General features: G+C 40.1%; 1 protein-coding gene across 1 annotated transcript; it reads left to right on the top strand.

Moving 5' to 3' along the window:
- The first annotated feature begins 6,947 nt into the window (after positions 1 to 6,947).
- LOC143583519 (SPX domain-containing protein 1-like) lies at positions 6,948 to 10,207 on the top strand. Its single transcript, XM_077065807.1, has 3 exons — positions 6,948 to 7,364; positions 9,009 to 9,135; positions 9,708 to 10,207. Exons 1-3 carry the CDS (start codon positions 7,053 to 7,055, stop codon positions 10,160 to 10,162), a joined length of 894 nt encoding a protein of 297 aa, XP_076921922.1. The 5' UTR covers positions 6,948 to 7,052; the 3' UTR covers positions 10,163 to 10,207.
- The last annotated feature ends 13,846 nt before the right edge of the window (positions 10,208 to 24,053 follow it).

The raw sequence follows: 24,053 nt of genomic DNA, 5'->3' as shown, positions 1-24,053 counted from the left end.
TTTCAAATCTTGCAAAGATATCCAGAAGTCAACTTCTTGGACTCTTCAATATCTTGGACAACCTTACACTCCACTCCAACACCTACATAATCTACCAAATCTTTCACTATCTCTATTATAGATTCTACCAGCAGTTGAAGTCAACTTTGAAGACCCATATCTTACTCCAAATTCAACTAAATGACTCCATTCTTCTTCTATATTAACCTTCAATCTCCTCCTGAAAGATTAACACTGGCCTCACTTCATTTCATCAAGTTTTCGACCTTCAAATCCACTTAAAGTCAATACTGCGCAAGAACCGATACTGCAGTGATACTTTTACTTTGTCATCCTGTTTAAGGTATCAAACGAACTCTGATTTCGTTGATTCTTTTTCCCACTTCCAAGGATTTCATTAATGTTTAGTTTGGTTGAATTCCCAGGTGCATTTGATGCCCAGAAACGACCTGACATTCGCCCAAAAGAGTCACGAGTTCTAGAGGCATCATATGTGAGTTTTGTCATTATCCCGTTTTCACATATTTTCAAAAGTTTTTGGGGCGTATACATACTTATAATGTTTCATATTATACATATCTTAACATTAGCAAATGTGGTATTGTGTGTGAATTTCTAGACCTAGTTGCTAAATTGATTACTTGTTTAATTTGCGCATTCGGAGAGGTCCACCATATTCTCAATATAGTATGATCATTTGACCGTCTAGTTTTAACCGATGCCCGATTCGCTTGGCAATGGTTCACTTGACACTTATTTGCTCATTGGTTTGGTTTATTTACCGCTTTACTTGCGGTTTGCTACTTTTCATATTATATATATCATTGCAAAATTAATGGCATGCTCACTCAACATTTTTTGTTGACAAAACTATTGTATTTTCTACGTATATGCAGGTTAGCGTTTAAACTGAAGACTTGGAGTATTGGAATGCTAGATTGAGACCTTAGGCCATTTCAAGAAACACTTTATTTAAGTTATAATTTGGATTATTTCTATTTTGTCATGGATTATTGTTTGGAAATTAAATTGCTATTTTTGGATATTATTTGGTTATTTTTGGAATGAATTAATTATTAGATATTGTCACAATTATTGCATGATAGTTACCTCGAGCTATGAGCAATCATGCTCACGCCCCGGCATTTCCGTCTTAGGTTAAGGTGTGACACGTACCATTTCTCATCTTTCCATTGAGGCAAAGGAATCTTCTAAATGATCACGGGTGTGAATTATCCGGCATGCTTCCTTGTTCCACCAAACAAAAATTCATCAGTTTGGAGCTGTCAAGTATTTCCTATAATAATAAAACAATGGAATTTATTTACGAACACAAATTTGATTTTAAAAAACAAAAAAGGGTCTAGTGTAACATCTCGGATTTTTAGTATTTATATTCGTTTAAGTTTAAACCGATTCTGGAACGTAATTCGAATCTTTTGAACTATTGTATTTATTGGTATTTAACTTGGTTTAACTTATTTTATAATTTCATAACTTTCAATTATGCCAAATAGCTCTTAGAAACTTTTAAAATCGCTTAAAACGGCTAAAAATTGCATTTTCGGAAACTACAGGGACTAGTTTTGCCAATTCTTTCCTATTTTCGATTAAATTAACGAAACTTAAACTCCACGAAATGTTATAGCTGGTCAAATTTCATTTTCTTGGTGTCCAAGCCAAATTTTGTTAGTTATTGTACTAGATTTTCTCATTAAATAGCTTATTTTATTTCCTAATTTATTTTTAGCATCCAAATCGCTTATTTTTGGCATAAATCGAGTAAATTAAGGTCCAAGAAAAGGATTATAACTAAAATATAAGTCCATATTCTTAGATTTTTTTTATAAATTGTTTATTGGATTACATCGAAACAGAAGGCAAGCGGGCAACAAGCTGCGCCGCTACCCCTTTTTGAATCGCAAAACCCAATCTTTGATTACTGATAAATCATGAAATCTTTGATTTATTACATCGATATTCTCATTAAAATCGTATTTTGTTACTTAAACGAGTAAATCTTCCAAATATGGCTCGCTTTTGATATTCCTATATAAACACATCATAATTCCTTACCACAAACCTGTATCCTAACCCTAGAGAGACCTCCTAGCCGTCACCTACCTCTGACCATCACCAAACCCTTCGGTTTTTGTTTATTCGTTGAAGATACAATGCTTGTTCATTTGACTTTACATGTGTATGGATCTTTGACTCATCATATCTTTTGATTCTTTCACTTTTCGGGTAAGTTGTAAACTGTAAATCATTCATATACCTTCCCTAGTCAATAACCTTCAATCAATTTCGGTGGTTGAAGGGTGTTGACTGGTCAAATCATTTAAAACTCGTTAAAGGGCAAAATAGTCAGCTAGTTTGACTTAACGTTTTCTCATACTTCTGGTCGGATTCAACATTCGGTCCAGAAGACTTTTATTCTCGTAAAATAATTTTAAAGATACTGTCCAAAACCCGACTTCCGACTCGCTGTTCGGATTCTGGTCAGTACCAGCTCGCTTAAATCTTAAATTTAACATAACTTGAGTTCTAAATATCCGTTGGATTGATTCCAGTGGCAACGAGTTCATTTTTACTTATATTATCATATCTCAAAGATTCAGGTTCTGATCGGTTATCTCGTTTGATGCGTATTGGACGACTCGCTTATTCATTAACTCGCTTAATCGTGTTTATATTCGTTTGGCTTAATCGATCAGGTGAGTTTATCATTCCCTGTTTTATACACTGTTTTCAAACGTTTTGGGGACATATGCGTACGTATTCGTATTTTCATACTATATATATTCAAACAAATGCATACGTGTTATTGTGAGTGATTTAATCAAACATACGTGCTACTTGCTTACTTGTGTTACCATTCAATCAATCGTATATTGGGATTGCTATTCAATCAATCATATAGCGGGTGTTCCTGCAGGTGACCAACGCCCGATTCGCTTGGCAACGGTCTACATACTTGTTTATAGTTTGATTATATTTACCGCATTTATCACGTTATGCTTATTTATATTGTTGTGTCAAAACTGGTGATATTCTAACTCAACTTTATGTTGACAAAACTCCATTTATATACGCATATGCAGGTTGCTTATATTGAAGATTGAAGTTTGGACATGTAGACAAGACCTTAGGATATAATCAAGTTAATCTTTATTTGAGCTTAGATTTATATATTTAAATTGTTTGTTGTATTTGGATATTGTGTGCATAATTGAAATGAAATAATTAATTAAAATTGTCACTTTTATATTATGATAGTATTTTCGAGCTGTGAGCAATTGGATCACGCCCCGACATTTCCGCCTTAGGTTGGGGTGTGACATCTAGCATAAACAGCTGAAGATAAACACCTAATTCACACCTGCAAAAATCCCCTAAGCAATTTTTTGGGCACCAATACCTACCTAATTAAATCAAGAACTATAATTAGGCATGATTAATTAACGCTTTAAACTTGAAGTAATAGAAGAATCAAAGCATCGAGAGTTTCTTCGAGCTTTCGATTGAAATCAAGCAGACGCCGCTTAATCAAAGTCATATCCAAAATCTCGAACTCATCGTAAGACTTGATATCTATCGATGGCCAGACGTGGGATGTTGAGTCTGATGGTACCGGTAAGTTAATCAGCGAGATAAAGAGAAACGGTGGAAAGTTGGAAGAAAGGTGATAAAAGGTCTTGGATGCACGTGTAGGTGAAGATAAGAGATTTAAGATACACGTGTACGGCTAGAAATTGAAAGTTTCATGAACAGCGAAATTAGAGAGTGATAAAAACTTTGGTTTTTAATATATATATATATATATATATATAATCCTCGAGTGGCTCCATACAATCCTCGAGCATTCCTTTAAGTTTCTTTAGGGTCCATGTGAACTGTGAAGTTCTTCTTTGTTTACCTAATTAAAAATGCATGGGCGATACAGAATGACTTTGATGTCGACGTCACACCAACAAATTGAACCAATAGCCACTTGTACATGTTGGTATTGTACGTCGTGTCAATCAACAACACCTCGGGAAATGCACGCCAGATTTTATGCGACTTATTATGGCAAAATAAAATATCCTCCGTCCTGTCGTTGGAAGAATTCTCCCGGGCATAGAACACGAACCATTGTTATGGAAAAAGTTTCCAGTACCCGCATTGGATTTAATAAAACTTTAATGAATATTATAAACACGGGTTTTATATAGTAAAACTAGGAAGGTTTTCAACTACCTTCATGGGGGTATCGCCAATTTTCTCATTATCTTTAATCTTACTCAAGGCGTTGTATATGTCTTTGATTTTACATTTGGAACCGGAAAATTGCTCACATACGGTTGTGTGAATTTGACTGGGCCTCAAGCCGTTCCGGTTTAACGTCGCAACCAGATCAAGTTCAACGCTGGTCATTTTTTTAAGCTGCGCGTACCCCTCGTCAAATACAAAGGGATCATGGTTGTGTGTCTCGTTTAATACTTCAAGCCTCCAACAATTACATGTCGTGCCTCCCTAGGAGTTTAAATGGACAATACTCTTTAACAATCCGGTACGTCTGATCATGGCCTTCTGTTTTGGTTCCCCTCCACGGTTGCATGCAAGGTCCACACCGTTTTTTCTTCATCGTTGGACCACATTAACACACCCATGCTCCCGTCCTCTCTTCTTGGCCTAATCCTGTAACTCATTGTCGGACTCAAAAATCTGAAACAGTTTTTAAGCTCGTTTTAAACATGTTCAAAAAATAATAATAACTTAAACAAAACATATGGTGTCTTACAATATCTGTTTTATACGAAACTGTCAGCTCGCGTATGTAATCATCATCATAATTATCTTCATCATGTGAGTTTCCCCCGGCATCATAATTATCAACATCATGTTCGTTTCCCTCGTAATATGGTGGCACTTCTACTAGTATGTGGTACGAAGACTGGGTTCCATAAAACGGTGCCTCTACTATTGGTAAGTGTACGAAGAAGAAGACTGACTTCCATAATCCGACCCGACAACAAGTAACTGGTACGACGGCTGACTATCGTAAGCGAAATACTCCTAACAAACGTAATGGTAGCATATATTAGTTAAAAATCAAACTAACTACTTTATATTAAATAAATATACAACAAAACTTGGTTCAAATTTGGTAACTCCGGCGTGCTAGGCTGACCGTAACACTGTTCAGGCTGGATATCATAACCGAAATACTCCTGACAAACGTAATGTAACATGTCTTAGCTAAAAAAAGCAACTAGCGACTTAATACTAAATAAATATACAATGAAACCTGATTCAAATTCGATAATCATGGCGTGCTAAGCTGATCGTTAAGCACGCAACCCGACTCCTCTTCGTTCGAGTTTGGAAATAAATGGTTAAAACACGACATTTTTTTTTTGCTTCTCACTTCTCGGGTGTATGTGATATGTGTGTGCATGTTGTGATATATAAAGATAAAGAGAGGGAGGGAGAAAGTTCATTTATGTTCATGTTTATTTGTGTTCGCTTATGTATGCTCCTATATGTTCAATTAATTTTGTTTATATTTGTTTAATTATGTTCATCTATGTTCGTGAAACTGTTTGTTTAGATTTTAAATGAACGAATATAAACAAACATGAAAATATTCATTTTTAAATGAACGAACGTGAACACATATATTTGTCCAATTAAGTGATCGTATTCGTTTAAAGTTAAATAAACGAATATGAGTATGTCCTTGTTCGCATTCGTTCGATTCCTTTACACGCCTAATCTAACCTTCCAAGCACTCTTGACAATTTTTAATGTGAATATATTAAATATTATAGATAAAGTCAGTACGTATCAGTAATTGAACGGTTACTAGTTGCTGTAATAGGGTTAATCTATAAAAAACCAAGATTAATGGAGAAGTAGGGTTTGCCATGAAATGGAAGGCAAGCCGGCAATAAGCAGCTCGCTAGCTCTTTTTAAATAGCAAAATTAACTAGTTTAAAAATCACATTCATAATTCATAGATCCTAGGGTCGTAACATTACTATTCATTACCTTTTGAACACGACTAAGTAAACATTACTATTCATAACATTTTAAACATGACTAAGTAAAAATTTTTAAAACTAATCACATATTCGATCTCAACCCTGAATAGGACAGCATGTATTGCACATTTCAAATACTTTAAGTTTCAGATTCGTCTATCATGTTCGAATTCGATTGCCATCCCATGAAGAGGTAACTGAATTAATGATAGATAGTGAAGAAGGTAGACATTGAGGGATTGCCATGTTTGTTAGTTTGTAATAGAATTATTAAGTAATAACTTTAAGCTCACTTTTCTTTTGAAATGTTACGTGTGTAGTTCTTTATTTTCAATTTTAATAAAAAATAATAAAATTATAAAACTTATCACTATTGAAAGGAATTAAACCAAAAATATTCCCCTACAACCAAACCAAAAGAATATCCCACTTTCGTCCTTCCGCATATGCTTCAATTTCACCCACCACTTTCCCCTTCTTAAACTCAACTTCACTCCAAAGCCCATCTCATTAATTTCCCAAAAACCCTTCAAGAAACCAACCAAAGATTCAAGAAATCAACAACCCACTTCTTAAAACCCCATATTATTAACACCCATCCCATCAAATCCCCAAAAACCCTTCAAGAAATCAAGAACCCTTTACATAAAACCCCAAATTATTAACACCCATCTCATCAAAATCCACAAAAACCTTCAAGAAACCAACTAAAGATTCATACCCATTTCAAGAAACCAAGAACCCATCTCATAAAACCCCAAATCATTAATACCCATATCACCAAATCCACAAAAACCTTCAAGAAATCAAAAAAAGATTCATACCCAATTCATAATATCCCAAATTATTCATACCCATATCACCAAATCACCAAAAATCTTCAAGAAACCAACTAAAGATTCATACCCAGTTCAAGAAACCAAGAACCCACTTCACAAAACCCCAAATTATTAACACCCACATCACCAAATCCCCAAAGAACTTCAAGAAACCAAGAAACACTCACACCCAGTTGAAAAAGCCATGAAATTTGGCAAGAGTTTGAGCAACCAGATAGAGCAAACCTTGCCTGAGTGGAGAGATAAGTTTATATCTTACAAAGAACTCAAGAAAAGATTGAAGTTAATAAACCCACAAGGGAAAACTGGTGATGTTTGTAATAGGGAGGCTAAAAGGCCAAGAGTTTCCGGCGGTGGTGCCGGAGATATGACGGTGGTTGTTGGTGGTGGGATGTCTAAAGAGGAGGTTGACTTTGTTGACTTGTTGGAGAAGGAGATTGAGAAGTTTAATTCCTTCTTTGTTGAGAAGGAAGAAGAGTATATCATCAAATTGAAGGTTAGTTGATATTATGTTTTATGGTGTTGTACTTTTGTTTTTGATGTGTACATGTTTTGATGCATTGGGTACAATTTTTTATGCATGATCTTAGAAAGAGGTGTAGGATACTAGGATGAGAATTTTTAGTTTTGGTGAATTTAGGGGTGTTTGGGATTGCTTATTTTCATCAACTTATAATTTATTAACTTTTTAAAAAGTAATAAGGTGTTTGCGATTGCTTATATTATGAGAGGAAAAGTTCCATAAGTTACACTTTTGTAACTTATTAACTTAATGAAAAGTTACAAGGAGGCAAAATAAGAATCCCAAACACCCCCTTAGCATGTGACTTGTCTTGTTCATTATTAGGGTTGTTCATGAGTCGAGTCAGGTCAGGGTGGGTTCGACCTCGAGATTAAATGAGGCAGCTCAACTAGGCTCGAGCTCGATCTTGAAGTTAAACGAGCCTATGATCGAACCATGACCCGAGCCGAGCTTGGGACGATTTTGGCTCGGTTACAAAAATGAGCCAACTCAGTTCATGTTGTTTCAAATAAGTTCTTTTAGCTAGTGTTATTCGAGTTTTTATTGAGCAAGCCATGAGTCCAAGCTTCGATCTGTGAGCTTTTTGAACAGCCCTATTCATGATGCATGTTCTAGCTACTATGCATTATTGTGTTATAATTTGGTTTAAAATGTGCATATTTGGATGGAGTGGATACAATTTGTTTGTGCATGATCTAAGAAAGATATGTGAGATTAGAATCTACTTTTTTGTGAGGATATAAAGATAGATTCTTTTTAGTGGATGTCCCTTGCATACAAAGATTCTTTTGATCTTGTACCACAAGTAGTATTCCATACAACTCTACCTTTGATAAGTGTATGTAGGAGTTTGTGACCCAAGAATATCATCTAGGATTTATCATAAAAAATGTAGTTTTTTTTAATAAATATTTTTATTTTAAATTATTTAAGAAAATGATAAATATATGAAAAATGTTCTTCTCTTTGGATATTTAACAGAGTACTTTGTTATGATTTGAACACTTGTTAGGAATATAACCATGAACTCGTGTTGAATCGGATTTTGTCGACTGAGTTGCCCCTTGTAGCATATCACTATGTTCACATGTGATTTTCACATGTACATGTTTGTTTGTATGATGTGTCACATGTTTGTGTGCCCTTATAGATAATGTTTTAACTTGCACAAACTTTTCTTAGGATGTGTATACGCGTGCCGTTACATATATGCTTTTATTTGCAGTTGTTTTTAAGGTGCGTAACGAACTTAATTTAAAATTCGTGACATTTTGAGTAAAATTTCGTTTAAAAGTACAAAATCACAACTTATCTCGTTCCTTGCTTTAGAAACGAATCTAAATAATAATAAGCAGATAAACGGTCCTAGTCGTCTTGGGATATAATGATAAGTTGGTAAGCGTAAGTATCTGGTTCCGCTTTATAAAAGAACCTAGAGGAATAATATTTGTAAAAAGTTACCTCGTATTAATGCCACCTTTTGACCATTAGTCCTATAAAAAGGTGATTTGAATGGTTTGATATTATTAAAGTGTGATGAGCTTAATCTTGGTAAAATGTCACATGTCACATGAATCTTATGTCTAACCAATGATAATAAAACTGTGAATTATGAAGGAACTGCAAGATAATGTGGCAAAGGCGAAGGATTCAACCGAAGAGATGATAAAGATGAGAAAAGAAATGGTCGATTTTCATGGAGAAATGGTTTTGTTGGAGAATTATAGCGCGCTTAACTACACTGGTATGTGAATAGTTGTTGATAACTAACTTATGGTTGTGATAGGGGTGTACAAGAAACCGAAAAAAACGATTTGAACCGAAAAAACCGAAAAATCCAAACCGAAAAAACCGAACCAAAACAAAAACCGACTGTTTGGCTTTATGTTTTTAAAAAACCCAACTAACGGTTCGGTTTTGGTTTTGCATGTAAAACAAACCGAACAGAATTCCTAATTTTTTTTTATTTTAAGTAATTTATAATAATTTAATAAATATGTAACTCAAATATTTTGGTCAAATGTATAATAGTCTATTAGTTAACAGTTAACAAAATTATTTATACATAAATTTATTATTTTTTGCCAACTTTTTTTTTTCGGCCTAAAATTTTCAAACTTAAATGGCAAAAACCGAAAAAACCGAACCCGAACCCGAACCAAAACCGAAACCGAATGGTTTCAAAAAGAACCCAAAAACCGAAGTTTTGGTTTTAGCCCAAAACCGCACCAAACACACCCTAGTTGTGGGTCCCAATAAACTCGAGCAAATCAAGTCATCATACTAACTATTTTATCATTTGATTTAATCAAACAGGTATAGTGAAGATTTTAAAGAAATACGATAAGAGGACCGGAGCTGTTCTTCGTTTACCCTACATTCAAAAAGTCCTACAACAACCATTTTTCACCACGGACTTGGTTTACAAGCTCGTGAAGGAGTGCGAGGCGTTGCTAGACCGCCTCTTCCCTCTAACCGAACCATTAGCAGATGAAGCTACCGCCAGCACCAGCACCGCCACCAACATGTTGGCCCCTAGCACCTCAAACGGTGGTGAGACCACCACGGGAGCTGTGGGGGCCAATGAATTTGCAGAGCTCGAGTTCATGAAGAGCTTTTATACAAAAAGCACCATTTCCGCTCTACAAGTTTTGAAAGAAATAAGAAGCCGAAGCTCCACGGTTAGCGTGTTTTCGTTGCCACCGATGCAGGTAAACATATTGGAGGAAACTTGGAACAAGTTTCCGGTGCTTGAGCAGTTAGCAAAATAGGAAGGAAAGTCGCATACTTTACGTCAACTATTTTTTTTGGTATACTTGCGGTTTTATATGTTTTCGATATTTTAACTATGATTGTAGTATACATAGATGAACCATATCGATTTTCCTCTGTGCACCTGTATTTTTTATGTTTATCTTATGGCTTGTATTCGGATATTAACTATGTAATATACCTAGTAATAATAGGTATAAAGTATACGAGTTTCCTAGTGTACTTGAAAATACTAGGAATTATATATGTATACGACGTGGCTTTATGTCATGTTCGCGCTGGTATTTTGCATTTTGTTATGTTTGGTTACCTGGCGCCTATTTTACTCTTTCGGAATGGTTTTGGACTTTAGGGACTCGGGATAGAAGGTTTGCTGAGTGTTTTCATGGTACACTAAATGCCTAAATGCCCATGGTTTCGGTGTTAACCTCAAACTTGGTTATACTCGAGTTAGGCCAAGGATTGATAGGGACCGAAACTCACAGGAAAATTGGAAATAAATAATCCTGTCTTTTGTGTAGTGGTCGATATAATTTCACCTTTAAAAATCGCTAGCAACCGTCTCACATTTCAATTATTTTTGTCTCAATGGCCCTCTGTTAAAAAATACTTAAACGTTGTTGAGTTTTTTCTCTAGTTTCAAGCTGATGTTTTAGGGTTTTTGATCGGAAGAACGATATGAGCTGACTGATATAAAACTTATCTTGAAACGGTGGTATAAATGGCTTGGTTTTTGTTAATTGGAAATTCAAGCACCCGTATTGAAACATTGTTTAGTCGTTTTGATCACAATTTCGAGATAAGTTTTACGTCGGTCGACTTGTATCCTTCTTCTGATCAAAAGCCCTAAAACATCGATTTGAAACTAGGAAAGGTGGGACCATTGGTAGTGATTTTTAAAGGTGGGATTATTATCGGCCAATACATAAAAGGTGAGATTATTTATTTCTAATTTGCCAAACTCGCAAGATATCTTCATTTTTTTTAAATTATTTTATGGAATTAAAAATTCATTGATGACAACATATGTCTTCAATTAAGAACCATAAAAGCTTTGCAAATTGCTTTCCTTTTATAATGTCTAGTGGATCAACTTAGGAGTCTTGGTGAGAGCAATTGCATATGACTACAAAAGAAGTTTGAAGTTTGAAGTAGGTGTTGTTGGATCTTGTATGCTTATGTATAAGCATAATCATTACTGCTAATGAAGTTAGATTATTTAAGTTAACGCAACGAATAATGCAAACGACCAAATTGTTTAAACGAGTTTGAATGTCAAAGCGAATCACATTTTGAGAGAAGTAATATTAGAATAATTGATTATAATTAAGATATGAACAATTATTGTTTATAGGATTAAACAGTTAAAAGTGAATAATTGTTTATTTGTTTAATAAAATGGTTTATTAGTTATTTGTATAATTGAGATTATACAAATAGTTGTCTGTGTGTATATATACTAATAATATGCAATTTGTGATTTATATATTATGTGGTTTTATTCAGATGAGTTTAGTAATATGTATGTGGATTTTTAATCATACTAAAGCTATTAAAGTACTAAGCCAAAACAATTGGAGTAATTCATTTAGCCTAATGGGCTAAAGGTAATTGATTAACTTTTGGCCCAAGTTTGGTCTATACTTCTATAGGTTTATTTACAGAAAAAAAATATTAAAAAATAGAAGACCAAAGATGGAATTCTAGCAATACCATAGATAAGCAAATCAGTTTGTTGTTAATAAAGCTTAATCACAAAGTCCACCACCACCCTAGCGCCGCCCCTCCTTGTCATCGTCGCTGCCTTCAGCATCCTCACCTTGCGGTCGTTGCTTCTGGCTGTCATTTGCCACACGAGTGACATCGACCAAAGTCAGTATTCGCTTACACCGCTGCCATAGGCATTTATAAAGAAAAAGCATTTAGAAATGAAAAAAAGAACATGTTTGATACCTTTTTCTTTGGAATGAAGTGAAAAGTATCAAGTTATTGGTCCAAAGCCGAATCAATATGATGATGATTTAAAGAACATACTTTATATATATCATGTAAGCATTTTCTTCGGCCATAACTTTAGTAAACTATATGAGGAATGATATGCCAAAATTTTACATTTTGTTATGAACTTTCAAAAAATTATGAACATGGTTTAAAGGGTTTATTCAACTATTACGTTTTCAATCCCTCAGATAGAAGTATGTCTATTTATGTGCAACTTTTCTTTTAAAATGATCATTTTGCTCTCAAATTAAAAAATGCAACTCTTTTCTCAACTCCGATCACCATTTCCGGTAAACGAATTCCGCTCAAGTCACTCAATTTTCCAATGAAAAATCTGTATTCCGTCGCGAGTTACTTTTTGAAATGTTAATTAGCCATAAGCACTCGCTTCCTATTTATCATTCAAAACCAAAATCATGAATACCCCGAAGGTCAAAACTCAATGAAACTGATACCTATTCAACGGTAATAATCAAATGGCTCAAGAACGATTGATTAATTCATAGGCATATGAATCGAAAGCTTCGGCCAACAAGCTTGAAAAGCTTACAATCTTTAATTCAAAGTGAGCAACCAATTAAACAAACATGTATTTATTCCTTTTGCTTACGGCAAGGTGACTAAACATGAGAAGGCACGTCTTGAAAACCAACATGTATTATTCCTTTTGCTTTTGAAACTTTTGGTTTCCTCACGCCTGAAGCTGTGGAGTTAGTTACCCGAGTTCAACGGGTCATGCATAGTAACGCTATGATTTCAAAATCAGCGAATGTGGTTTTTAAAGTATTGGGTTTTGCAATTCAAAAGGGGATAGCAGCACAGTTTGTTGCCCGTTTACCTTCTGTTTCGATGTAATCATTACCTTGCTTATTACAATTTATATAAAACTGAAGCATAAATATTAATTAAACAAAATATCTAACAACTTTATTTATAAATAAAACTAAATATTTGGGCTGAGCCGACTTAATGGACCAGATGCTCTTGCATCAGAAACCAAATCACAAACCAAATCACAGCATAGTAAAGTAAAAATTAGCTAAAGATTATATAGTAGATGACAAAGTTATATATGGCCTATACCCAGGAGTATTATCCAATGAGGTCCCTTTTTTAACGTTCAGATATTTCATAACAAAATATTAAAATTTTTGGGTCCATCGTCACTCGGGTCAAATTCGAAAGGATATACCATTATTTGGTTGAAGGTGATGGCCGGTGGGACAACTTATGGAAGGGTCAAATTCAAAAAGAGGGTGAATGCCAAAAGTAGCATGCTAATTAAAAACTTGGGCCATGTAGTGTGAATAAACATAAAGGACCAAATTTGGAAAATGAAGTCCCACAAATGTTTGTCCTAAGCATGAGAAAATGAATCATGGATGGTAAACACATTTTTTTTCTATTTTTAATTTTTTTCAGAATGGCGACTTTTTTGTATTTTAGGCTACCGTACTTTTCAAATTTTGAGAGCCCCGATGTCTCACTCTGGCCAGACTATGGTGTCTTAACTAGGCCCACGCTGACTTCAGAGTTTGTCTTGGGCATTCCCCCAGGAAACCATACCGCTGACTGCCACCACAAGAGCAGGACTCTCTGGCGTAACATATGGTGGGACGAAAACCCGGCTAGGCTCGGGGTTCAAACTGACAACCTTTGCGCAAGGCCTAGCTCAAATCCTTCATTGTCAATATCCATCTAAAAGTGACACAAGTGGGATTCGAACTTAAGTCTCCACTGAAGAACCCAAGCCTCCTACCACTAGGCCACAAATTGAGGATGGTAAACACTGAAGACAGTTATTGATAATCACAAATGTTTTTAATCAAAAAAATAAAAAATATATATAAAAATAAAACTGAACAAGTGTGTTTCTTTAACATGTAGTGTATCAACTTTAGTCAAGATCAACAACAACTGAAGAAACACTAATTGACCCCGGGCAGATTACGGATAATCTGGGGGTTAAGTAGATGTTTCCCACGAGGGTTGGTTCGGTAAAGATGGTTGTTCTTCTGATGACCTGCAAAACAGACACCGTGAGCTCGTCACTGAGAAGGGGGGGTACCTCCTTGTGACCACCCTCCGGCGTGAGAATCAGACTAGATTGCTCTTGAATATAAGTGTATATTAAGAGAAATGACTAGAGCAGATATGATGGTATGAGATAAGATGATAATACCGTTCCAAGGTGTTGGAGTATTTATAGCCGAAGGTAGGTTTCCAAGCAGGTACAGCCGGCTGAATAGTATTCCTGTTCTACCAACTGTGTGCTACGCACGTGCCATGCTGATGGTTGGTGGGTAGGCAGTGGCTGATAGTGACCAGGCCGGCTGTGTACTATTCCTTTCCCACCAACTGCAGGCTATGCACGTGCTACGACAGGGGTTGGTGAGTAGGCAGCGGCTGATAGTGACAGGGGTTGGTGAGTAGGCAGCGGCTGATAGTGACCAGGCCGGCTGTGTACTATTCCTTTATCACAGTGAGCTGTCGCAGCTTTGGTCAGATCTTTTGTCCATACCTTGGCAGGTACAGTACAAAAGATCCTCCAGTAATGTACGGACTGGCTCATTTGGCGGGAGTATTCCCGGCTTGCTCATTCCCTCTTCAGGTGACATTACTGAATTATTTGAGAGTTAGTGCCTTGTGCGTGTAGCCTTGCTGTGCGGGTAGCCTTCCCTGATGGCTAGTATCCGTAGCTGCGGGAACAGGCGGAGTACGTCGACCATTGGGAGGCGTTTCCTGCGGGAGCAGCTAGCGTACTGCGCGTAAGGACGTCGCGTCTCTGAGCATGGTTGGTCCTGCGGATCCAGTTGGTCTTTGCGCAGACGTCTCTTTTAAGGAGTCTTGCGAGTTCAACTGCGCAGACGTCCCTCTTCGATGTGAGTCTTGCGGGTCCAACCGCGCAGACGTCCCTGTTCAAGGTGAGTCTTGCGGGTCCAGTAGCGCAGACGTCCCTGTTCAAGGTGAGTCTTGCGGGTCCAACTGGGCTCTGCTGGGACCTACCTCTTCAAGTCCCCCCCAGTCCAATGTTCTTCTCATGAATTGTTAATAAGTGAGGTGAACTTTTGGACTTAAGCAAGGGGTTTTGAAAAGGGTTTAGTTTTAAGGTTCTCAGCGGGGATTCTTCCCGCGGGTTTCCTAATGTCACGTGCAGAATTTCCCACTGTTCTGCTTGATCTTTGGGTATGATGCGGGTAGGTGTGTAACCTCCTCGCAAGTCGGGAGCGTTGAGTTTCACTTGTGTAGATTCTCCACGGGGTTTTGGAAGTTTTAAACATAGTGATCAATTATGTTAAACAACCAATTCCATCTTGGAGCTTCCAACAATCTAGTTCTCAACGTTCCCGCTATGCGGGGATGTTATATCCCTTTCCGCAAGCATGGCCCAGAAGATCCTTCTTGGTTTCAATTCCCTGCGGAGTGCTAAGTATGTGAAGGGTTTCTCCTTAACACTGTACTCGCACTCGTCTTATAGTTACTTTACTTCCAAGGTATTCCTGACTTCAATTCCCTGCGGGTGCTAAGTATGTGAAGGGTTTTGCCTTGACACTGTATCCGCACCCGTCTTATAGTTACTTGGTTGCCGAGGTTTTCCTGGCTTCAATTCCCTGCGGGTGCTAAGTATGTGAAGGGTTTTGCCTTGACACTGTACCCGCACCCGTCTTATAGTTACTTGGTTGCCGAGGTATTCTTGGCTTCAATTCCCAGCAGGTGCTAGGTATGTGAAGGGTTTTGCCTTGACACTGTACCCGCACCTTTCTTATAGTTACTTGGTTGCCAAGGTAAGGGGTATGGTCCCGCTTACTTTTGAATCTTTTTGATTTGCGTTATAAACGTTATATGACTTGCTCGTGCATATTTTAGTTTAACTTAGCAATTTTCTAAGTGTTTTTGAATAAGTTAACCTGTCGACGCGCGGTTGTCAATAGGTTAATATTGGGTTTCCTTTATCATGATTGTGCGGGTAAGACCGTCACTTTCATTTAATGGGATGACCAACCTTTACCTATAACTGACCTGCGTGAAGCTTTTCCTCATCTTTTCCTTAGAAATTTTTGCCGTTTTTTGTGTTTATGCGGGTTTTGCCGCCGTCCACATGCAACAACTTCTTTCCATATTTATGCGGTGAATACCGGCATATCCGTCCGGAAAGTTCATAAGTGTAAATGTAAGACTATCAACACAATGTGATAAAGGAGAATCATTTCCATTAGAAGTGGCTCTAGGCCGTTTCTTTATTAGTTTGGAATTGATCTACATGTAACATTTGCGTAATTGAGCTCCGTTCCATGTTCTCGGGACGGGAGTGCCATCGAGCCTTTCGAGCCGGTATGCGCCCTTTCCCAGAACTTTTTTGATAATGTATGGACCTTCCCAGATCGGGACCAGCTTTCCTGGGCGTTCTTGGTTCGAAGCCTCGTTGTTACGCAATATGTAGTCTCCAACATTGAAGTTGCAGAGTTTTACCCGCGTGTTGTAGTATTTTTGCATTTGTCGCTTGTAATTCTCTTCACGCGCTGCGGCTAAGTCTCTGCGTTCTTCGGTTAGCATGAGGTCTAACCGTCTTTCTGCATTATTGTCTTCTGGTTGAATCATGACCCTTGGTGAGGGTAGACCAATTTCGATCGGGACCATGGCTTCAGTGCCATAAGTGAGGCTGAACGGAGTTTCTCCTGTGCTTGCCTTTTTCATTGTTCTGTTTGCCCAAAGGACGTGTGGAACTTCGTCCACCCAGCCGGATCTGTGTTCCAAGAGACTTTTCTTTATGCCGTCGACGATGCTCTTATTTGCTCTTTCCACCTCACCATTACCCTGTGGGTGCGCCACTGAGGTAAAGGTGTGGGTGATTTGAAGTTCTTTTAGCCACTGTTGTAGCTTTTTGTCAGCAAAGTTGGTGCCGTTATCGCTTACCAAATTCTGGGGAAGTCCGAAACGACAAATTATAAATTCCCAAATAAATTTTTTGATATGTTTTGCGGTTGTTTGGGCTAAGGGTTTTGCTTCTATCCACTTGGTGAAGTAGTCGATGGCTAGTACTAAATACTGAACGTTCCCTGCTGCTGTGGGAAACGGGCCTGTCACATCGATGGCCCATTTCTGAAATGGCCATGAGGAGGTGACTGGAACAAGCTCATTCTTGGGGCGATGCGTGTTAGGTGCGTGGAGTTGGCAAGACCTGCACTTTCTGATGTATGCCAGCGCATCCGTATGCATCCCCGGCCAAAAGTATCCCGCGTTGTTTAGCTTAGCTACAACAGCGCGTGGGCCTGCGTGTATCCCACAGATGCCCTCGTGTACTTCCCTTAGGAGGTAGCCAGCATCTTGGTCGTCCACGCATCGTAGGAGTGGGCCAAGAAAGTTAAGTCTGTACAGGATGTCATCGATGAGTTGATAGTTCAGTGCTTTACAGCGTAGTTTTCTTGCCTGCGTTTTTGACTCTGGTAGTATACCCGCCGCAAGGTAATTTATTATTGGTGTCATCCACGTTCTTGTGCCGGTTTGGATGACACATACTTCCTTGTGTGGGACTGATGGTGCTCCAAGGAGTTCAATGCGGATGTCTTTTCCCAAGTGGGTGAAGGCCAATGACGCAAGCTTGCTTAACGCATCCGCAGATTTGTTTTTGCTACGCTTGACGTGTATGACTTTACAGTCGTTAAAATCGCGCATAAGGGTTTTTGCTTGCGCGAGGTACAGGGCCATTGTGTCGTTCACGGCCGTGTACGTCCCGTTTATTTGGTTGGCTACTAACATGGAATCCACGTGGGCTTCCAAGTTCTTCACTCCCATCTTCCGCGCAATTCTCAGCCCGGCCAAGAATGCTTTATACTCAGCTTCGTTATTCGTACTTGAAAAATCCAGTCGAATAGCGTAAATGTATTCTTGGCCTGCTGGGTTGGTTAGTTTCAACCCTGCGCCTGAGCCTTCGTTGTTGGCTGCTCCATCAGTGTAGAGCCGCCAGACATCATCGATGTCCTGTGCCGGAGAGGGTTGAGCCTCTTCCTGGCACTCTTTCTCCCGCGAGGCGGGGACTTCTGCAATAAAGTCGGCTAAGACCTGGCCTTTTATGGCTGGCCTCGGCTTGTACTTTATCGCGTATTCTCCCAATTCTATTGCCCATTTGGCTAGGCGTCCCGATAATTCGGGTTTGCCTAGAACGTTTGCGAGTTTGAAGTTGGTGAGAATTGTGATTGGGTGACCCTGGAAGTATCGTCTTAGCCTGCGTGAAGCCTGTACAAGTGCTAAGACTAATTTTTCCAGGGTAGAGTACCGGGTTTCGACATCTGTTAGGAGACGGCTAACATAGTAGATTGGCATCTGGATGCCTTTTCGCTCGACTAGCAGGATGGCCCCGGTTGCTCTATCTGTGGCGGAGAGGTATAGGATTAATTCCTCTCCCGCTTCTGGTGCTGTGAGCGTTGGGAGTTCGATCAAGCGTGACCGAATTTCCTGAAAAGCTGCTTCCGCTTCTGGTGTCCAGCGGAAGTGCGTTTTCTTTAAACAGTTTCTCAGCGTTGACACGAATGGGAACGACCTATCCACATGGTTTGCCAAAAAGCGGTTGAGCGCGACTAGGCGTCCATTCAGTGTCTGAGCTTGCTTGATGGTAGTAGGTGATTCCATTTTAATAATGGCTTCGACCTTCTCAGGGTTCGCTCTGAAGCCATCTTTAGTAACGATGACTCCTAAGAACTTCCCTTCTTCCATCCCAAAGGAACACTTGCTCGGGTTGAACTTCATGTTTATCTTTCTGAGTGTATTGAAAGTTTCTTCGATGTCTTTCAACATCGTTTCTGGGTCAAGGCTTTTGATGACCAGGTCATCCATGTAGACTTCCAAGTTCCTCCCAATTTGGGCGTGAAACTCTTTGTCCATCAGGCGTTGGTATGTGGACCCGGCATTCTTGAGTCCGAATGGCATCATTTGATAACAAAATGTGCCATCGGGCGTCCGAAATGCGGTTTTGTCCTGATCGTCAACGGCCATGTGGATTTGATGGTACCCTTTATACGCATCAAGGAAGCATTTAAGGCGAAACGGTGCTAACGAATCTACCTTAAGATCAATTTCGGGTAACGGGTAACAATCTTTGGGGCATGCTTTGTTTAAGTCTTTGAAATCTATGCACATGCGCCATTGTTTGTTGGACTTCGGTACCATGACGGGATTTGCAACCCATGTTTGATATCTGCTAACGCGTACGATGCCTGCGTCAAGGAGTTCCTTGACTTGGGTTCTACATGCGTTAGCTTGTTCCGCCCCCATTACTCTGCGCTTTTGTATGACCGGCGTAAAGACCGGGTCACACTTGAGCTTATGCTCTGCCTTACTTCGGGGTACACCAGTCATGTCAGCTAGTGTCCACGCGAAGATGTCAACGTTTCTCTGTAGTAAGCGTTTGAGTAAGGTGCATGTAGGATCAGTGACTGTTGGGCCAATGGTAACAGCCTGGTCAGGATATTTGCTATTGAAGGCCCATTCTTCTGGTTCGGTGATGGTTGGTTTAGCCATCTTTGGTTTGGGTGTTGATGAGGCAGATGCGATGCATACCTGGGGAATACCGGTGACCATCGCTACGCCCTCAGCTGTTGGCCATCCCATCATGCCGTGGACTGAAGATACCACGGCATTGAATCTTGCCGTCACGTCTCTCCCGAAGAGAATGTCGTATGTGTGGTGTGGCTTCCTCATTACGACAAAGTCCACGTCTTCTGTGCGGGAGTGTTTCCCGTCTGTGAGAATGACGGGGAAGGATAGGATACCCAGGGGGGTGTTTGTGCTGCCGTCAAACCCTTCCATCGAGGCGTAGACCAGGCGTTCCTTGTCTTCGTCGTCTAGCTTGTCGAAGAACTGCCTGTACATAACCGTTGACGAGGCGCCGTTGTCAACAAGAGTGCGGGAAGTGATGTAGTGCCCCAGCTGGCTTTTGATGACGATAGGGCCTTCTTTGCTGGGTCCTCCCGGTACTCGCGGGAAGTGTACCTCAGCTTCCTTCCATGCGCATGGTTCTGTCATCCGTCTTTTTCTTCCTCTGATGTTACTATGAACCATGTGGATGCTGATGTCAACGGGCTTTCGTCCGTTGCTTTTGTATCGGTTGTCATTCGTCCCCCCATTCTTGATTGATGCCACCAGGTGTGTAAGTTTGCCATCCTTGACGAATGATCCAATAATATTCCTCAAGGATGTACACTTCTCCGTGGTGTGACCCTTTGTCCCGTGGAAGTCACAAGATTTGCTCTGGTCCATGTTAGGTCGCTGCCGGACTGTTGGAGCTTTTGGCCATGGGAGTTTTTCGGTGGCAAATATCTCCGTGACGCTTTTGGTGAGTGGCGTCCACCTGGGGTGTCGGCTTGATGGGTGTGTGTTATCCTTTCCGCCTACTAGAGGGCGAGAGCTGGATGAGGTGTCAAAGTTTACCCTTGACTGCTACATGCCTAGCTTCCTCTTTTTGTTTTGCTAGGCGGTTCGGACGTTTTCCCTAGTCTCCTGCGTATAGAGGTTTGTACTCTGGGGGAGATCCCTACCCAGTTGCTTCTCCGTTTCGGCAAAGCGCTTGGCCGCCGTCATGATGGCATCCCATGTGGATGGCATGCCGTCTTTACCCGTCAACGTGCGGATAAGCTCTGGGTATTCGGCGCCCTGGATGAAAGCGGCACGAACAAGATCTTCACTTATGGTGCCCAGACTCAGCTTTTTCAAGTTAAAGCGAGTGATGAAGTCTAGTAAAGATTCACCCTCCTCTCTAACGCAGTTGAGGATCGTCCATTGTTCTTCAGTATATTTCCTCTGTTGACTGAAGTGTTGGCTGAACTTGTGTTGGAAGTCCGCCCAATCGTAGATATGGTGGACCGGTAGACGGTCAAACCACGCTCTAGCCGCTCCAACCAGCGTCATCTGGAACATATAACACCACGTGGGTTCCGTCCAGTTGCTGACGGTTGCCCCCGCTATGAATCTGTTCAAGTGATCATCTGGGTCGGATATACCATCATAAGTGCCGATGTTGGGCATCTGCTTGGCACTCTTTGGGGCGATTGCTTCCACAATGTCCCTTGCAAACTTGGACGTTCCCGCATTTGCAACAGTTGGTCTAAAGGCTTTGGAGAAGTCACATGGGTTTCCCCCCGCGTTACTTTGTTTGAAGGTTTCTCCAAACTTCCTTCTCGGTTGGAAGTCCGTTTCGTTACGCTTCCCTTTCGCCCTATGGCGAGGGTTTGCGTCACTATCGTATTCCTCCCGATCATCGTCCGAGGACTCGCACTCGTTACTCATGTTGAGCTGTTGTCGAGTGCTTCCAAATTCTTCAGCCTGTTGGATGGAACGTAAGCGTTCGTCCAACTCAGCTTGGAATTCTTTCTGACGTGCTTCCGCCCACGCTTTAACTTGTTCAAGTGTTTGGCGGGGGAGCCTCGTCTGTTGTCTTTCCCATTGGGTATCAATGAATCCCAGTGAAGGATTGTTTACTGCACTTGCCCCGGCTCGGGTAACCGGGGTAGTGTTCGTAAAATTTACTGCACTTGCCCCGGCTTGAGTAACCGGGGTAGTGTTCGTAAAATTTGTGTAGTCGCCGATGTTCCTCCCAGTAGCTGGGGTTGTGATTACCGGGGTTTCTTGGTTACTCGCTGGCCTCGGGACCGGAGTAACGTTAACCATCTCTCCAGAAGTTTTGAAAAAACTGAAAAAGAATAAGTTCTAGCTTTTATGCACGGATGGTGCCAATGAAGAAACACTAATTGACCCCGGGCAGATTACGGATAATCTGGGGGTTAAGTAGATGTTTCCCACGAGGGTTAGGTTCGGCAAAGATGGTTGTTTTTTTGATGACCTGCAAAACAGACACCGTGAGCTCGTCACTGAGAAGGGGGGGGTACCTCCTTGTGATCACCCTCCGGCGTGAGAATCAGACTAGATTGCTCTTGAATATAAGTGTATATTAAGAGAAATGACTAGAGCAGATATGATGGTATGAGATAAGATGATAATACCGTTCCAAGGTGTTGGAGTATTTATAGCCGAATGTAGGTTTCCAAGCAGATACAGCCGGCTGAATAGTATTCCTGTTCTACCAACTGTGTGCTACGCACGTGCGAATGTAGGTTTCCAAGCAGATACAGCCGGCTGAATAGTATTCCTGTTCTACCAACTGTGTGCTACGCACGTGCCATGCTGATGGTTGGTGGGTAGGCAGCGGCTGATAGTGACCAGGCCGGCTGTGTACTATTCCTTTCCCACCAACTGCAGGCTATGCACGTGCTACGACAGGGGTTGGTGAGTAGGCAGCGGCTGATAGTGACAGGGGTTGGTGAGTAGGCAGCTGCTGATAGTGACCAGGCCGGCTGTGTACTATTCCTTTATCACAGTGAGCTGTCGCAGCTTTGGTCAGATCTTTTGTCCACACCTTGGCAGGTACAGTACAAAAGATCCTCCAGTAATGTACGGACTGGCTCATTTGGGCGGGAGTATTCCCGGCTTGCTCATTCCCTCTTCAGGTGACATTACTGAATTATTTGAGAGTTAGTGCCTTGTGCGTGTAGCCTTGCTGTGCGGGTAGCCTTCCCTGATGGCTAGTATCCGTAGCTGCGGGAACAGGCGGAGTACGTCGACCATTGGGAGGCGTTTCCTGCGGGAGCAGCTAGCGTACTGCGCGTAAGGACGTCGCGTCTCTGAGAATGGTTGGTCCTGCGGATCCAGTTGGTCTTTGCGCAGACGTCTCTTTTAAGGAGTCTTGCGAGTTCAACTGCGCAGACGTTCCTCTTCGAGGTGAGTCTTGCGGGTCCAACCGCGCAGACGTCCCTGTTCAAGGTGAGTCTTGCGGGTCCAACTGGGCTCTGCTGGGACCTACCTCTTCAACAACAAAATAAAAGGTTTAAGGAGACGTGTCTAAGATGAAAGCATTTAGGACAAAGACGCGTTCAACTCACCACTTAAGCGAAGATTACACAATACAACATGGATTGTACATGTGTTATACAATACAACGAGATAGATGGACACACGCGAATAAGATATTTGATACATTGTCTTTGGAATAAAGGGCAAAAGTTTCTAGTTTGTGGTCCATGAGGGATCAAGGTGATGATGATTTGAAGAACATTCTTATTTATATACATGATAATTTTATAAAGTAAAAAAGTAGAAAAAAAAAACAAACAAAAACAAAAAAGAAAGTTTCACTGCCCAGTCCAACCAAACATGATAACATGTCTTAATGAATACTCCATACACAACTTCATCCACTTTATGTCTAAAATTTGGGAAAACATGAAACAAAATCTTGATAGCGTGAACTACGAAATCTTTTCACTTGGATAGTTGGCCTAGTGGTAGAGGCTTATGCCTTTTGATGGGAGGTCCCATGTAAAATTTATTGGGCGTGACGCTAGTTTCGTTTACAAGCGGATACCCAGTTTGGTTTATGTCTCTTATTCTCGGAATAATTGAGTTCCGGTATGGTTTCGTACAAGTCTTTTCTCTTCTTTCTGATAAAAAGAACATATGCGGTTTCAAGATTTTCAAAGTTTTAAGTTTGGATAGAAAACTAAAAAACTAAGTAAATCGCTAGAAGGAGGGCTTGAACCTCCGATCTTGTGGTTAACACTACACACTCTAACCAACTGAGCTATTCCAGCTTCTTGTTTCTATCTTTCTAAATATATTTATATTACATATAAAAACAAGTATTTGAAGACCAATTCACTATGAACAGAACGGTACTAGAGTGAAATTAGTGGAATAATAATCATATGCATCATTTAATACTAGGAGTGGTAAACATGGCTAGTTAAATTATTTAACCTAAATATGTATCTATTATTTAAACTTAAAAATTTACTATGGACACACTTAAAATCGTGTAGCTTGAACACAACATGCCCAACCTAT

The sequence above is a fragment of the Bidens hawaiensis genome, unplaced genomic scaffold (genome assembly GCF_021521415.1).
Source record: "Bidens hawaiensis isolate Kalapana, Puna unplaced genomic scaffold, B.hawaiensis_p1.1 tig00032448_1, whole genome shotgun sequence".
Lineage (NCBI taxonomy): Eukaryota > Viridiplantae > Streptophyta > Magnoliopsida > Asterales > Asteraceae > Bidens > Bidens hawaiensis.
This window is presented reverse-complemented; position numbering and strand designations above follow the sequence as displayed.

What these genes read in the sequence shown, in the direction of transcription:
- LOC143583519 (XM_077065807.1), top strand. Translation starts at nt 7,053, where the DNA reads ATGAAATTTGGCAAGAGTTTGAGCAACCAGATAGAGCAAACCTTGCCT. An exon ending in AGTATATCATCAAATTGAAG is followed by an intron (nt 7,365 to 9,008) that starts GTTAGTTGATAT and finishes TGAATTATGAAG; the next exon opens with GAACTGCAAGATAATGTGGC. An exon ending in TAGCGCGCTTAACTACACTG is followed by an intron (nt 9,136 to 9,707) that starts GTATGTGAATAG and finishes TTAATCAAACAG; the next exon opens with GTATAGTGAAGATTTTAAAG.